This window comes from Anomaloglossus baeobatrachus, chromosome 7 (genome assembly GCF_048569485.1).
Source record: "Anomaloglossus baeobatrachus isolate aAnoBae1 chromosome 7, aAnoBae1.hap1, whole genome shotgun sequence".
NCBI lineage: Eukaryota > Metazoa > Chordata > Amphibia > Anura > Aromobatidae > Anomaloglossus > Anomaloglossus baeobatrachus.
The window spans coordinates 143740068-143758336 of NC_134359.1; the positions used below are offsets into that span (position 1 = coordinate 143740068).

Below are 18269 nucleotides of genomic sequence, written 5' to 3' on the forward strand. Positions count from 1 at the left end.
CGCACATCCGGCATCGTTTGTGACGTATCTGCGTGTGACAGCTACATGCGATCAGGATTGAACGCAAAACCGTTGATCGCAAACACATCGTATCATTCTCTAGAATTGAGCGTTTTGTTGCAAGAACCTAGTCAATTGTAACGTGTGACATCCCTCATACGATTTTGTTGTCTGATGCTATGTGCGCAGGTGTGCGCTCTGCACCGCAGCTTAAAAAAAGGTCTGCTTCAGAGCGCAGCTGAAAAGCTGCGTTCTGAAGCGCCTCACAATGTCTGTCATGCACTAATCTCTGTCAGTCCGTCACTATCTCTGTCCCTCACTCTCAGTCCATGTCAGTCTATCCCCCTCTCTCATATACTCACCGATCCCCGATCCCTGGCGCTGCACGGCATTCACACTGCTCCGGCGGCTTTTACTGTTTTGAAAAAGCCGGCCGCCCATTAAACAATTTCGTATTCCCTGCTTTCCCCGCCCACCAGCGCCTATGATTGGTTACAGTGAGACACGCCCCCACTCTGAGTGACAGGTGTCACACTGCACCCAATCACAGCAGCCGGTGGGCGTGTCTATACTGTGTAGTGAAATAAATAATTAAATAATTAAAAAAAACGGCGTGCGGTTCCCCCCATTTTTAAAACCAGCCAGATAAAGCCATACGGCTGAAGGCTGGTATTCTCAGGATGGGGAGCTCCACGTTATGGGGAGCCCCCCACCCTAACAATATCAGCCAACAGCCGCCCAGAATTGCCGCATACATTAGATGCGACAGTTCTGGGGCTGTACCCGGCTCTTCCCGATTTACCCTGGTGCGTTGGCAAATCGGGGTAATAAGGAGTTATTGGCAGCCCATAGCTGCCAATAAGTCCTAGATTAATCATGTCAGGCGTCTATGAGACACCCTCCATGATTAATCTGTAAGTTACAGTAAATAAACACACACCCGAAAAAATCCTTTATTAGAAATAAAAACACACACACATATACCCTGGTTCACCACTTTAATCAGCCCCAAAAAGCCCTCCTTGTCCGGCGTAATCCAGGATGATCCAGCGTCGCATCCAGCGCTGCTGCATGGAGGTGACCGGAGCTGCAGCAGACACAGCCGCTCCGGTCACCTCCACACAGCAAATGAACACAGCCGTGCGATCAGCTGCTGTCACTGAGGTTACCCGCGGCCACCGGTGGATGCAGCGGTGGCCGCGGGTAACCTCAGTGACAGCAGCTGATCGCGCGGCTGTGTTCATTTGCTGTGTGGAGGTGACCGGAGCGGCTGTGTCTGCTGCGGCTCCGGTCACCTCCATGCAGCAGCGCTGGATGCGACGCTGGATCATCCTGGATTACGCCGGACAAGGAGGGCTTTTTGGGGCTGATTAAAGTGGTGAACCAGGGTATATGTGTGTGTTTTTATTTCTAATAAAGGATTTTTTCGGGTGTGTGTTTATTTACTGTAACTTACAGATTAATCATGGAGGGTGTCTCATAGACGCCTGACATGATTAATCTAGGACTTATTGGCAGCTATGGGCTGCCAATAACTCCTTATTACCCCGATTTGCCAACGCACCAGGGTAAATCGGGAAGAGCCGGGTACAGCCCCAGAACTGTCGCATCTAATGTATGCGGCAATTCTGGGCGGCTGTTGGCTGATATTGTTAGGGTGGGGGGCTCCCCATAACGTGGAGCTCCCCATCCTGAGAATACCAGCCTTCAGCCGTATGGCTTTATCTGGCTGGTTTTAAAAATGGGGGGAACCGCACGCCGTTTTTTTAAATTATTTAATTATTTATTTCACTACACAGTATAGACACGCCCACCGGCTGCTGTGATTGGGTGCAGTGTGACACCTGTCACTCAGAGTCGGGGCGTGTCTCACTGTAACCAATCATAGGCGCTGGTGGGCGGGGAAAGCAGGGAATACGAAATTGTTTAATGGGCGGCCGGCTTTTTCAAAACAGTAAAAGCCGCCGGAGCAGTGAGAATGCCGTGCAGCGCCGGGGATCGGGGATTGGTGAGTATATGAGAGAGGGCTGCTAACTTCAGTTACTCAGGAGATTAGCGGTCACCGGTGAGTCTTCACTGGTGACCGCTAATCAGGGCGCGACACAGACAGAGCCGCAGCATCACAATGAAGTCGGGTGAAGTTCACCCGAGTTCATTCTGACAGTGCGGCTCTGTCTGTGTCTGCTGTCATCTGCCATTCAGCTCTGCTACATGGCTGTCTGTGTCTGCTGTTAGCGGCCATGTAGCAGAGCTGAATGGCAGATGACATAGTAAAAACGCATCCCTACACATTACACACGCTTGGCAAGTCAATAAATAAAAAAAAAAAAAAAGGTGCCCAATGCATACGTCACAGAACACATGATCTAAAGGATCGCACACACAATTGACCAATTTAACATAGACTACTAACGCTCGTGTGACAGCAAATGAACGACCAACGTGAAATCTCATAGATCCCGTATGCAACCTGGGCGTGTCACATCGCAAATGCGATTGTACAACTAATTGCAACGTGTAAAGTGGGCTTTAGCCACAATATTGCAACCCAGTTGCAATAAAATGGCAAGAATGGGATCCTCACTGAGAATACGTAAATACTGATTAATTATATAGATCTGATGTTATTATATTGGGAATTATATTGAAAAGACAAAATTAATTTATTTAAAGTTTTGCCATTGATAGAAACAATTTCTTTTAAATACTTTTAGAAAAATAATTTTAAATGGTAGGTTTTTTATTTGAAATCAAGTTACGCGCACGTTTTAACAAGCCACTTGAATAGCCTCTGTTTCTCAATCTAGCCTCTGTGAGATTAGAGATTAAATTCCTGTTCACATGTATGGGAATCATTGCAGTTGCAGAGCACCCTTGTGAATTCACCCACTGTTCCAGATTTGACTGTATGATCAGGATGGCGGCTGTTGGAATGTAAAATGGTGTTTCCTCCCAAAGGTTTATGGAACAACGAAGCTGAAATTATTTGACCAGGAACCCCAGAAAAATGCAAATCTAGAAAGTATTTAAAAAAATAATTTCTAACAATGGCAAAACTTCGAACAAATTAATTTTGTCTTTTCAATATAATTCCCAATATAACATCAGATCTATAATTAATCGGTATTTACCTATTCTCAGTGAGGATTCCATTATTGCCATTTTATTGCAACTGGGTTGCAATATTGTGGCTAAGAAGGCATCCTCACTGGAAAACATTTTGTCTCTTAGTTTGTTTATAAAAAATAAGTGCACGGGGGCGTGGCTTAGCTGGGGAAGAAGAAGGATGCACATGGAGGAACTCCTGCATCTCAATTTGTAATCTAGTGGCATCCAACGCCGATCCTTGAGAAAAAGTAGCCCCAAGACAGGGTCCATCTCCCTGCGAAAATGAAGATATTTCAGCTCACCTGCCGACTCCACTGCTGTGATCTCCTGGGTGCACGGATCCGCTGGAAGGTCCAGGCCAGCCAAGGTAATGAGGAAAGTCAAAAAGACTCTGTTCCTCCGATCAAGCTTATTCCAAAGAAGCTTCCCACATTAAACATAGATTGAAAACCAGAGGGTATTCCAACCAAACAATCAATAGAGCATCGTCCATTGTAGACAATAGGACCCGTTCCAGTTTGTTACTAGATCGCATCAAACCCATTGCATATAAAGAAAAAATCACTTTTTCCACCCCATATAGTGTGGATTTTTTCCACATAAAAGATGCGATTTTACGTTTTCTTCCCCTCCTTGAACAGGATGTTACATTGAAGTCTGTTCTTTCTAATGGAGTTAACATTGTGGCAAAGAGAGCATGCACAGTCGGTAACATGATCGCACCAACCGCTTACACAGTTCGTAACCCTAAGAAGACATGGCTTAGTGTTTCAGGCTCTTACAAATGTAATTCCAGTCGCTGCGGTCTATGTAAGTTTATGAATACCACCAAAGTCATCACTAGTGTTGATAATACAGATTATAGGATTAACTCATTTATCAATTGTGCCACTACTCATGTAGTGTACAAAGCCACATGTTCTACCTGTAACATGAGTTACATCGGTTGTACATCCAGACCTTTGAGAACTAGGATATCTGAACACACTAGGATAACATCTTACCTTGAACCAACTACTTCTAATAATCTTCCATCACAAAAACGTTTCCCTGTCGGGTCTTACCCGACACTTCATGGAACACCATTCTGCAGATTTTTCTTCGCTCACAGTCACTGGTGTTGAATTTGTTCCCAAGCCATTCCAAGGAGGTGACTGGTTTCAGGCACTTTTACACACAGAGGCTAAATGGATACTCAAACTAAATACCAGACATCCGCATGGCCTGAACTATCGTTCTGATTTGAGATATATTTTCTGATCATTTATACCCAATCCTGTTCATTTCCCCATATAACCCCCCCCCTCCAAACTTACTCCAAATGCGTTAACCCAAACTACTTTCTCCCAGCAAAGTTCTATTAAGACCAGGTGTAGAAAATGGGGAAAAACTACCAATTACAATTTGACGAGCCAAACAAAACCCTGAAAACTCCAAAGAAGAACCAGGAAGGGGATAAATCTAAAAAACAACACACCCAAGAGATGTCAGCACAGAAATCCAGACAAACACCAACCGCCAACTTCACACTATCAGACAGTGATGAGGATGAAGAGACACTAAGCGGAAATGCCAACCTCATGGAACACATCAAAGCCCTCCCTACAGCCAATTGCATCAGAAACCTGTTTAAGGAATTCACGCAGACCATAAAAGAAGAGATGGCTGAACTTAAAAGTGACGTAAAACAGATCTATACAAGAATTCATACCCTTGAAAACGACTACGACCAAATTACAACGCACTCAGAGAGAGTGATAGAAATCCTAATCGACAAACAAAAAGAGATCTTCTTTCAAAAACTTCACATAGATGATCTCGGGAACAGGTCCAGAAGGAATAACCTTCTAATTCGAGGTTACCAGAATCAGTAGAAGACAAAGACATTCACACAGCCCTTCCACAGATATTTAATACTCTACTTGGCAAAGAAGAAACCATTGACATAGGGTTAGAAAGAGCTCACAGAGTTTATAAACCCAAAACAGCAAACTGGGATAAACCAAGGGATGTTCTATCTTGTTTACAAAGCTTTAAAATAAAGGAACAAATCTACCAAAAAGCGAGATATGCCCGCAAGATTGAATATGAAGAACAGAATTACAAATCTATCAAGACCTTTCAAAGCTCACTTTAGATCTGAGAAGACAATTACAGCCCTTAACAAAAACACTGAGAGAACAAAATATAATGTAGAGATGGATGTTTCCTTTTGGTTTAGCCTTCTCCTTTGACAACAAAAACCTAATAATCAAAACTCCAGATGATCTTCCTTTTGTCCTCAATAAGTTGGACTTAATGCACATAAAGATACCAGATTGGACCTCCGCTGAAGATTTCCTTCACTTGCCTGCACTACCTAAACAAATGGACCACAACACCACCACCCAGAGCAAGTAAAGTGAGAAAACTGACTCAGGGGCCAAAGAAGACTCTAAGAAAAGGAAAAGGATACAAGATGAAAATGGATGATGACTCTTCAATACCTTTATACACCTAATCTCATCATTCAACTTTAAGAAATACCCTGATGAGAAGCGGGAAAGAAAAGATATTCATATACAAAAATTACCCTTTTTTTTTCCTTCTCTCTCTCTTCCTCCTCTCCCTCTGTCAATCTCCCGCTCAATTTTTTCGTTCGGGAGGAGAGGGGAGAATTGGAGAGAAGTCGTAGTTTAGTTTACCACACGATTGCATAAGTTCCCAATCCAGTACCTGTTCTGAAGACATTAAATTTGTTGAAATGTAACTTTTGCTACTATTCCAAACAGAGACATCGGGACTTAATTCTCTTTCTATCTGCCTGTGATTTGTGCATATTGTTCAATCAAATCACAGTTCTACAAAGAACTCTCTTGGACGCTCATGACTTCTAGCCTCATCGTTCAAGCAACAGAACCGAAGACTATTGGTTTTAACTATACAAATATGGAATATTTGCTTTAATTGGTTATTATTTATCATTTATAACAGACCTCTTATCTCACCCTCTTACATTACATTTGCTGATAAGACTTAGCTGGGAGATAGTGCCCCATAGTTCATTTCACTGAAAGTGTCAAGTACATATACTGTCTAAAAGTACTACATCCTAGGTCCATGCCCCCACGGACCGGAAAATCCACTATTGCAGATTACACTGGAAGGGATTGGCTTGGCTTACCCTATCCCTTCCAGCTGCAAACTTTCTTTGTTTTTTCATTTCTCAATTTGAGAAATCCACAACATCTCAAGGCTATGGCTAAGAGACTCAAATATCTTACACTCTATCCTACACTAAATCTTTTTCACCCTTCCCAGATACCTACCCAAATTTCAAAGATAAATTCTCAATTATTTCATGGTAACTATGGCTAATCTTATCTTTATAACGTTCAATGTTAAAGGCATGAACATCCCACAAAAAAGATCACAAATACTGAGCTATCTTAACAAACACCAAATAGATATCGCTCTTCTCCAGGAGACTCACTTCAAGAAGACGTACACGCCAGTAACAAAAAAAAAAGGTCTACACCAGATGGTTTAATGCCAATTCCCCAATCAAGAAAAATAAAGGGGTCTCAATTATTATCCATGAAAAGATACCCTTTAACCTTAAAGACGTCATTTATGATCCAGACGGCAGGTTCATGTTCTTGAAATGCCAACTATACAACTCCTTATACACAAACAAACATCTACGCCCCAAATACTAACCAGCTGTCCTTCTTTAAGAAAATATTCAACACTCTGCATCTTTTTTTCAGAAGGGAATATAATATTAGGAGGTGACTTCAATATCCCCCTACACCCTCCATCAGACAGCTCAGATAAACATTCAACGATCCCAATTAAAACAGTAAATTTCATTAAAAAAATCCCTCACAGAATTACTTCTGGTCAACAGCTGGAGGATCTCACACCCCTCAACCAAAGATTACTCTTATTACCCACAAGTCCATAAGAAATACTCCAGAATAGATGATCTATTCATACCCCATCAACTTCTAAGCAAGGTTCCAAATATACATTATGATATAATACTACTTTCAGATCATGCCCCCCTACTTTTAAACATAAAGACTTCACAAGGCAGAAGACGCCCACTTAATTGGAAACTCAACAATAGTTTAATAAAAAACAAAACTTCTCAAGACTACATAAGAACTTCCATCCAAAACTACTTTAGAGAAAATTGCTTCAATAACATATGTGACCCTAATGGTTGGGAAGCCCACAAAGCAGTTCTATGAGGTGCTTTAATAGAAATCGGCACTAGAACCAAAAAAGAAAGAGAGAAAACAACAATTTCCCTTCTAGACCAAATAAAAAACTTAGAAGGACAACATAAAACAAATCAAAACCCTTCATTAGAGAAGGACTTATTCTAGCTAAGATCTGAGCTTAGAGCACTTTTAAATCAAAAAAGCGAAAATACCTTAACTATGCAAGGTTTCAATCCTACCTTTACTCCAACAAAAGTGGATGTAATTTAGCAAACATGATTAAAAAACAAATAAATACAACATATATCACAAAAATTAAAAATACGAATGACAAAGTTCATCACAAAACTGAAGACATTGCTAATATTTTCTCTTCGTACTACTCCAACTTATACAATCTCACAACAGCTCAAGAGTCTCAAGAGGGGAAAACAAAACTCATAAAAACTTTCCTAAAAGACCTGAAATTACCTAAACTCACAACCCAACAAGCACAAAATCTAACGATCCCAATATCTTCCCAAGAAGTAGAATCATTTATAAACTCAACTCCGGGATGGAAAAGTCCAGGCCCGGATGGTTTTTCAATTGAGTACTACAAAATTTTTAAAACAGAACAAGTTCCACATATGACAAACTATTTTAACTATATAAACAAGAATACCCATTCAGTAAAGAAGCCCTAACAGCTCACATAACTCTAATCCCAAAAGAAGGAAAAGATACATCCCTTTGCGGAAGCTATAGACCAATTTCGCTGATTAAGAATGACGTCAAACTATATGCCAAAATCATAGCAAAAAGAATGCAAAACCTAATACCTGATCTTATAAATCTAGAACAAGTGGGATTTACAAAAGAGAGAGAAGCAAAAGATAATGTAAGTAAAACACTAAACGCCATTCAGTGTGCAAAATATAACAATATTGAAACTGCAATTATCACATCAGATGCAGAAAAAGCTTTCGACCGTGTCAATTGGCTATTTATCGAACAAACTTTAAAAAAAATTTGGCTTCCCACCCTTATTCATTGACAAAATCCTGGCACTTTATACCACCCCAACCACAAAGCTAAAAATAAATAATGAACTCTCCCCTTGTTTTAACATAAAAAATGGAACCAGACAGGGCTGTCCCCTTTCACCACTTTTATTTATTCTAACAATAGAAACCTTTCTCCAGAAAATAAGACAAAATCCCAAGATCTCAGGCCTGAAATGCAACCAAATAGAATACAAATCCGCGGCATTTGCAGATTACATACTTTTCATTTTAACGAACCCTTCAAATTCAATTAAGGCCCTTACCGCAGATTTCAAGTTATATAGTGAAGTCTCCAACTTCAAAATACATTTTTCAAAATCCCATCTATTAAACATTAACATTCCCCCCAAAATATGGAAAGATGTATCAGAATCATCCCCTTTCAGAGTTAGCAATTCCATCACCCACCTAGGCGTAAGAATTAGCAACTCCCTGTCTCAACTATATGATCTGAATCTCAAGCAACTTTTTCACAAAATAGAAGCCGACATCTCCGCTTGGAGCACTTTACCAATCTCGTGGTTTGGGAGAACCAATTTAATCAAGATGATCATTCTGCCAAAATCTTATATCTTCTACAAGTAATCCCTACAGATATCCCACAACATTTCTTCAGCAAATTGAAAAACATGATCTCAAATGTTTTATGGCTTAAAAAGAGTCATAGACTAAAGTACACTATACTGACTGTTCCTAAATCTAAAGGAGGTACAGGACTCCCAGATTTTGAACGCTATTGGCTAGCCACACACATAGCCAGACTCATGGAGATGAGGACAAACCCCTCTAGAAAACTGTGGACTACCTTGGAAATCAGCAACTTAAAAGGAAACCTATCACATTTTCTATGGCTAACCCCTCACAACAGATTCAAATCTAAAAACATACTGAACCCTTTTACCAAAGTAACACTTAAGGTTTGGCACAAATTTAATAAAAAACTAGATCTAATTCCGAACATTTGCAGAGCCACACCCATTTTACATGTAATCCCGCAAAAATTTAGACTCCTAAAAAACAAAATTAGGACATCAAAAAATCTCTGCAACATAACACCATCAGAGATAATCCATAACCATGAACCATTAACTATAGAAGAGCTAAAATCCATCTTTAACACAATAGATTTAAAAGATAAAGACCTAGCCATCATTAGAGACCTAGCTTCATATCACATCCCAGATATTTCCCCTTCAAACCCGCCCCCCCAACAAGAATTTCTACTACATGCTCAAGGGAAGAATAGGCTAATCTCAAAAATATACAAGCTACTATATAACACTTCGGAAAAACCTTCTCACATTAACAGATGGCAAATTGAAGTAAATACAACCTTCAACTCTAGTGAAACTGAAATGATCTTCAACAACGCCCACAACCTTTCAACCGCATCTAGATATCAAGAACTCAACTATAAAATTATCTCACGGTGGTATAAAACCCCAGACATTCTCTACAAAATTGATAACTCCTTGTCGCCACACTGCTGGAGATGTAATCAAACGACTGGCACTCCTTCACACATTTGGTATCATTGCCCAAAAATAGCAAAATATTGGGCTTCCAATAAAATTCACATAGAAAATGCTCTCAAGGCCAAATTCACTTTCAACCCAAACTTTATTATTCTCAATCTAGATCCACATAAGGAACACCTAAACAAACTCTCAATAATACCTCACCTCATAAATACAGCAAAACTTCTAATAGCCAGACACTGGAAAGAAGGTGATACACCGAGTCTATCCGAGTGGTTCAATGAATCAAATCTTATAAGCGTACATGAAAAAGCCCGATTGCATTACACTAGGAAAAATGCGAAGCTTTTACAATCTTGGGGCAAATGGGACAGATACCAAAAGCTAACTAAAATCTCTTGACAAATTTGCTCATCCAAAGATAACACATTAGCTCAGAAACTGAATAGACAGTTAAGCAAAACAAACACGTTGTTCATACACACCTCTGAAAACAAAACCTTTTCATACTTTCATATATATAAATCCTAGTAACCAGACACCTTTTTAGAAATAGGTGGGAATCTCACCTTTTTCCCCTTCCCCTACCCCTTCTAAATTTCCAACCCTGTGTCCTCTTTACTTTATACCATCCTCACGTCCCCATCTTTCCCTCTTTCCTTTCCTTTTCTTTTTCCTTTCATCTGAAAAATACATGTTTATGCTTATTTGTTGTTGCTACAGTATTTAATTTCTGTAATATTAAGAAACATCTTAAAGAATTTACAAAAAAAAATAAGTGCACCTCCCCTTAGCTAAAACATAATGGTTTTTTAAGTGCAGCGCAAACCGTTGTCGCACATGCGATTTTGTGACTCCCTGCACCACCTTTGATAACTATAACAGTACGGTTTTATTTCCTATACGTGACTATATAAATTGCAATTCAGAAAACACACAATGCAATCTATTATATATAGGATGTAGTAGTAAACATAGGTTGAAAATATGTATTAATGAACATATTAGGGACATCATTAATTCTAAAAATCATACTGTAACCCATAGATATTTATCTGCTGCAGTTAAACACGTGTTTATGGAATTTAAAGGGTTTAAAGTTCTTTCCGAGGAGGTGATATTACGCATCGAGTCCTGACTCGTGAGGGTATTTGATTTTCCAATTGGGAACAAGATCACGTAATGGTTTAAATTTGACACGCAATGTCAAGTTTCATTATTAGATTTGTGCATGTTGTCATATTTTTTATACATTTGTATGTTTGTATATATTTATATTCCATATCTTTTTTGTGTATTTTTCTGTCACTTGATAACGTGTTTTGTGAGTTGGTGATTAATTCCACTTCATACCTGATTGGTTCAAGTGGACTTATATACCTTATTGGTTAAATTTCTCATCTGGCTTGACAAAAAACACAGACTGTGTTTGAAACACGTTGCCGTGTCCTCTGCTCCTCTGGTTATTCTATAATGTTATTGATATATAGTATGTCCGTGATTTTTCTGGATTTTTAATGAATAAAGATGGAAAGATTTTTAAGGATTAATCAGAAGCTGGATCCATTCTTCCTATATGTGTATAGTGTACAGGTAATACAGTGATCACCAGTGACATTATACACAGGCGCTCTGTTTATAGTGTCAGTGTACTAGTAATACATTGATCACCGGTGATATTATAGATAGGAATTCTGTATGTAGTGTACAGGTAATACAGTGATTACCGGTGACTTTATAAACAGGAGATCTGTATATAGGTAATACAGTGATCACCAGTGATATTATACACAAGAGCTCTGTATATAGTGTGTGTGTGTGTGTGTGTGTGTGTACTTGTAATACACTGACTTACCAGTGATGTCTCTAGTTGAAGTTATTCATCTTCGTTTTTCCTCTTCATCTGGCACTGACCACCATAATTTCTTTTTGCCATGACTCGACTCTGCAGAAAATAACACACAGCCACATATAGCAGAACACTGTCAGAGCACATGCCACATTTTTTCACCAATTTCTACACAATGTCAGAATATTGTTCCTCCCATGGAAGATAGTATACTTAAAATTAAATATTATGGCAGTATTAATGTCCCCTAGTTTGCCCCTACAGTAATTATCTCCACTATCTGCCAACATAAACCAATAATGTCTGGCCCCCTGTATTTAATAATGTCTCCCATCCTATCCCCCTTTATTTAAAAATGTCTCCCATCCTAGGCCGTTATGTTCCCCCATTCTGGGCCCCTATATTCCTCCATCTCAGGCCCCTAAACTGCCCCATCTAGGCTACTATATCTACTACTCTGTCCATTCACAGAGGGAGGAACAAAAAGTCTTCTCACCTCCCTGCGTTCCCCCGGCGCCCTCTTGCGGCTTCATATCCGGTGCAGTCAAATGGCCACCCCACCCAACCGAGGCCGCCCGCTGACATCAGAGCGCGGCACATAGCAGTGATGTTAAAAGATGTGATGTAGGCACACATATATGCACACATATGCAGACAGGCACACACGGGCACATGCATACAGACGAGCACACATACACGTACGCAGATGCACTGACATGCAAACGTATGTAGACACACATACATGCACACACACTAACATACACAGATACACAGATATACAGATATACAAACACAGTCAGACAAGTGTATGTAGACAGACACCCAGACATATGCACACAGACATATGCACACAGACATACATAGGCACACAGACATGCATACAAATGCACACAGAAATATGCAGACAAGTGCACAGACATAAACACTTATCCAGACAAGGTATGGCATGAATGAAGACATGCACATAAACATGAGGATAGGCACACATAAGTAGACACAGAAATGTGCACATACACTTACGCTTACATACGTAGACACAGACAAATGTACAGACATTCTGACACACAAACAGACAAGCACACATACACATAGGCAGACACATAGATATGCACTGGACATGCAGAAAAATTTACACACAGACAGGTGCACGTAGACAGACACATGCACATATTCACACAGACACTCACATGAATGCAGACGCAAATACATAGATAACCAAGCAGACAGATGCACGCACACATACACAAGCACCAGAACACAGCTAGGCACATGCACGCACACATATGTAGACATGCACTAGAACGCAGCCAGGCACATGCATGTACACAGACCTGAAGTACAGCAATAATACCTAAAATATAACTTTTAATGCTTCCTCTAAAAATAGGGAAGGATCACCTTGCCTATGCATAAAAATCAATTCAGGGAATCAATCAACTGCTAGAATTCTCCAAATTCATTAGGAGAGACCAGCGAGCCCTGTGAAGTTGCAAACACACCTCAATAGCAATTGGTGTTGACAAAAAACAATGAAACAATCAACCAAGATGGACAGTTTTTACAACACAACTGCTTATTCACACTCTGTTTATATCAATAGCAGCAGCGTTATCCACCAAAGTAATAACCACTAGTTACTAACAACAAGAGGTTCTTAGGAGACCTTAGTAAACAGCAAAATATTAGGTCATTTATTTTACATCTGGTTGAAACGGAGAAACAATATCCAGGGATACAATATTCACTTTGTCAACCTGATACTGTCTGTCAGGGAACAATCTCACCCAGATCCTGATATCTTGTTTCCCAGAAGGTCAGTGTGTCCTCATATCCGGCGTAGTCCTGAAGACCCTCATCAAACAGGTCTAGGACCCCTTATGAATGGACCCACTTTCCACTCCCAGAATCTCCTTCTCCCGACGCGTTTCCTGCATACCATTCATCAGGGGAGCATAGAGGAGTAAATCTATACTGGGTTAATCTATAACAACATGGGATAAAACAAAAAGGGTCTCAGTTATAGCCCCCAAATGTGGACCCCACTCCATAAAGAGGAGACATAAAAGCAGACAGAGCGACTTACCCGGCGGTGACAGCGCTAATCTTGTATGCTGTACACCGCCGCTCAGTAACAATACCTTTTTAAATGATCGCCACTCTGCCGCCGGCGTCTGACGTCACTTTCGTCGCCACGCCCACCACTTCCGCCCGGTGGAGCGCATCTGTGGAACGCATCGCGTCCCACAGGAAGCGGTCATCAGAAGACTTCCGGCGCGCTCCCTGTGTCATCCTAGTTACACAGGAGTCGGGCGTGAGTACGCCCAGCGGCCCGCCCCCTCACTCAGTTGGGAAAGCGCAGCCGATACCATATTATCGCGCATGCGCTAAGTCAGTGGACAGGACTACCCCAACCCCAGGAGGAATGTAATAACAAATCCACACTTCTACTATCTTTCCATTTTCTGCTATTTCTACCTATGCCCCTAATGCCAATCTCCAATGCTTCTCTAAGGACCATAATTATGGTCCATTGTTGTTTTGTAAGTAATAGTTAAATTATCTAATGTCCTAACATTTTGTCTTGAGTTTTCTTTTGTCTGGAGTTTTTTCTATTTTCCTTTTTTATCTCTGCTCTGTTATCTATCTTAATGTTTGATCTGCATAATTTCGAAAATATGGCCATATCTTCTGGTTTTCTTAAGCGGTTATGCCCGTTCCAAGTGCTGTTGGTTTTACCACACCACTCTTTGAGTGATGTGCGGATTTGTTATTACATTCCTCCTGGGGTTGGGGTAGTCCTGTCCACTGACTTAGCGCATGCGCGATAATATGGTATCGGCTGCGCTTTCCTAACTGAGTGAGGGGGCGGGCCGCTGGGCGTACTCACGCCCGACTCCTGTGTAACTAGGATGACACAGGGAGCGCGCCGGAAGTCTTCTGATGACCGCTTCCTGTGGGACGCGATGCGTTCCACAGATGCGCTCCACCGGGCGGAAGTGGTGGGCGCGGCGACGGAAGTGACGTCAGACGCCGGCGGCAGAGTGGCGATCATTTAAAAAGGTTTTGTTACTGAGCGGCGGTGTACAGCATACAAGATTAGCGCTGTCACCGCCGGGTAAGTCGCTCTGTCTGCTTTTATGTCTCCTCTTTATGGAGTGGGGTCCACATTTGGGGGCTATAACTGAGACCCTTTTTGTTTTATCCCATGTTGTTATAGATTAACCCAGTATAGATTTACTCCTCTATGCTCCCCTGATGAATGGTATGCAGGAAACGCGTCGGGAGAAGGAGATTCTGGGAGTGGAAAGTGGGTCCATTCATAAGGGGTCCTAGACCTGTTTGATGAGGGTCTTCAGGACTACGCCGGATATGAGGACACACTGACCTTCTGGGAAACAAGATATCAGGATCTGGGTGAGATTGTTCCCTGACAGACAGTATCAGGTTGACAAAGTGAATATTGTATCCCTGGATATTGTTTCTCCGTTTCAACCAGATGTAAAATAAATGACCTAATATTTTGCTGTTTACTAAGGTTTCCTAAGAACCTCTTGTTGTTAGTAACTAGTGGTTATTACTTTGGTGGATAACGCTGCTGCTATTGATATAAACAGAGTGTGAATAAGCAGTTGTGTTGTAAAAACTGTCCATCTTGGTTGATTGTTTCATTGTTTTTTGTCAACACCAATTGCTATTGAGGTGTGTTTGCAACTACACAGGGCTCGCTGGTCTCTCCTAATGAATTTGGAGAATTCTAGCAGTTGATTGATTCCCTGAATTGATTTTTATGCATAGGCAAGGTGATCCTTCCCTATTTTTAGAGGAACCATTAAAAGTTATATTTTAGGTATTATTGCTGTACTTCAGGTCTTGTGTATTGATATACCTTACCAGTGGCTGCATTATATAATGTACACAGACACACACAAACACACACACACGTAGATATGCACAAGAACGCAGCCAGGCACATGCGCACACACACAGACACACATATGTAGACATGCAGACAGGCAAACACATGCACAGACATGCACACCTATGTAGAAAGTCACATGCATGCACTCCTGCACAAACACGCACACATACATGGACACACAGGAGCAAGCCTGCACACACTGTATGTGGTGTGTGTATGTGGAGTGTATGTAGTGTGTACACAGACACACACATGTAGGCATATACATGCACAAAAAAACAGAAATAAAGGCACATGCATAGACAAGCACAAATACATAGACACACAGGCATATACATACACACACGTACACTGATAAATACTCATTCATACAAAACAGTCATATAAACAGACATATAAATATACACAAACATATACACATACTGTATAAGTGGAGCTTTTAACTTCCCCGGCTGGTCTCTGGTCCGGCCTGCAGGTTCCATTGAAGATCCTCTTTGGCGGGAGGTAGGAGTCCAGGGCGCACAGCGTGATGTCACAGTTAGGAGACAAGGCAGCATCTGTTAACTGTGACACGGGCAGCACATGAACAACTGAAGGCACAGCACAGCTCCGGCCAACACAGAAACAGGCGGCCCTGGTACAGCCGCTGGTGGAGCCACTCGGGGCCCCCTGCCCTAGCCCAGCCCGCAGATAGTAGCCAGCTGTTAACCAGCCTGCTGTCCTGGGAGACCAGTCCGACACTGCATACTCACCTCTCCTTGGTCCCCACCATCACTCCTCAATCGCCTGCTGTCTCTGCAGCCTGCCAGAGAGAACAGCCAGCAACAGGACAATGATGAGAAGGGAGCACTGTGCTCGGTCTCATTGTTGCCTTTGAATGTATCGCATCTGTGATGCCGATACATTTCAAAAGTGCGATCCTGGGAGGGGGGGGGGGCCGATGCTGGCGCTGACACTGGGGGCAGCTACCGCAGGGCCCCCCCGGTTCACAGGCCCCCCAGCTCATGGGCCCCATAGCAGTGGCGTGACTTGCCTCTATTGGCGGTACACCATGGCCTTCAGGGCATATATGACAAACATAGTGAACAACCGCAACTCACATAAAACAGATAGAGGGACGGGTGGCCCAAGGATAGCGTTCATTAACAAGTATCACTCTGTTTCACTCCTGATTAAAAATATAATTTACAAACACTGGCCCCTTCTTCAAACATCATACCCCTCTGTACCGGAATTTTGCCCTTTTCCCCTATTTTGTCACAAGAGACCCAAGAACTTTCGAGACACCATAGTTAAGGCAGATATTGAATCTGAGAATCTAAGAAGAGTTTACGCCAGACCACCTTGAGTACTGCAAAGAAGGGCAATTTGCCTTGTCTCCACTGCATTCACTGCAACAACCTTACCCATGGCGACACTTTCTCCCATCCACATACTGGCAAACTATACCCGACACGTGATTTGTTTTTACATGTGACTCCTCATATCTAATATACCTGATCAAATGCCCGTGTGGTCTTGGATATGTTGGAAAAACCACCCAACATATCCAGAACACAAATCCACAATTCACTGTAAACAAACCCTTCTACCCATCCCATATAATTTTATCATGCATGGCCACACAGTAGCTCAACTAAAGTACTAGGTAATACAGCATGTTCCTACCAACAGAAGAGGGGGTAATAGGATTTGCAAACTGAAACAGAGAGAAGCCTATTGGATCCACACTCTCAGCACCTTGGAACCATTCAGTATGAACTGAGAATATGAAGTGTATATACATGAGTGTATACATGGGATGACTGTAACTTAGGTTATTTTTATCCTTACTGCACAATTATATCGACTTGGTGTATCTGGAATCATTCTGAGAGACTTTTTCCATATGCTATTTTTGCCACATTTTTCTATTTACTGTTTTGAAAATAGCAACAAAAAGAGGAGCTAAAAACTCCCCCAAAAATGTATTATAAAATGTACTCACAGCAAAAAGGGCAACCAGTCCAGTTAGCCCAGGCCAACATATCTAATGCACAAACAGGATGCAGACAAGCCTCTCAACATGATGGACACTTCACAGGTGCAAGGTAAACTGCACACCAGTGGCGCGCATAGGGCACTGTTCACACTTGTATGCGCATGGTATCCAGCCAGCAACCTATTACCACGCCCTTACTATTAGATTAGGCGGGTTACCCGGACACTACTCACTGCAGCACGTAAGGGACAGAAATTTCACTATGCACGGCCGTATTAAGAGGCCCGGCTGCACCCCGCATAGTCAAAGTGCAAAAAATACATATAAAATATATGTGAGGTATTAGTTTGTAAATTGGCCAATGTACGTAAGCCCACAATCCTCATCACGGATCCTCGCACTTGCGGGTCCCTACACTGATAAGTATCAAAAATAGCAACAAGAAGAGGAGATAAAAACTCCCCCAAAAATGTATTATAAAATGTACTCACAGCAAAAAAGGGCAACCAGTCCAGTTAGCCCAGGCCAACACATCTAATGCACAAACAGGATGCAGACAAGCCTCTCAACATGATGGACACTTCACAGGTGCAAGGTAAACTGCACACCAGTGGCGCGCATAGGGCACTGTTCACACTTGTATGCGCATGGTGTCCAGCCAGCAACCTATTACCACGCCC

At 41.7% G+C, this 18269-nt stretch overlaps 1 protein-coding gene across 3 annotated transcripts in view; it reads right to left on the minus strand.

Moving 5' to 3' along the window:
* The window catches only part of LOC142245214 (glutaminase kidney isoform, mitochondrial-like), a 1837395-nt gene that overhangs the window by 32777 nt on the left and 1786349 nt on the right, over positions 1 to 18269 (minus strand). Inside the window, exon 18 of one of the 3 annotated variants that reach the window (XM_075317733.1) lies at positions 11696 to 11785. The exons of the other annotated variants lie outside the window; for them this stretch is intronic. Within the exon in view, the coding sequence (XP_075173848.1) occupies positions 11740 to 11785 (46 nt within the window). The 3' untranslated portion in view covers positions 11696 to 11739. The remainder of the gene's footprint in view (positions 1 to 11695; positions 11786 to 18269) is intronic. 3 annotated transcript variants of the gene reach the window in all.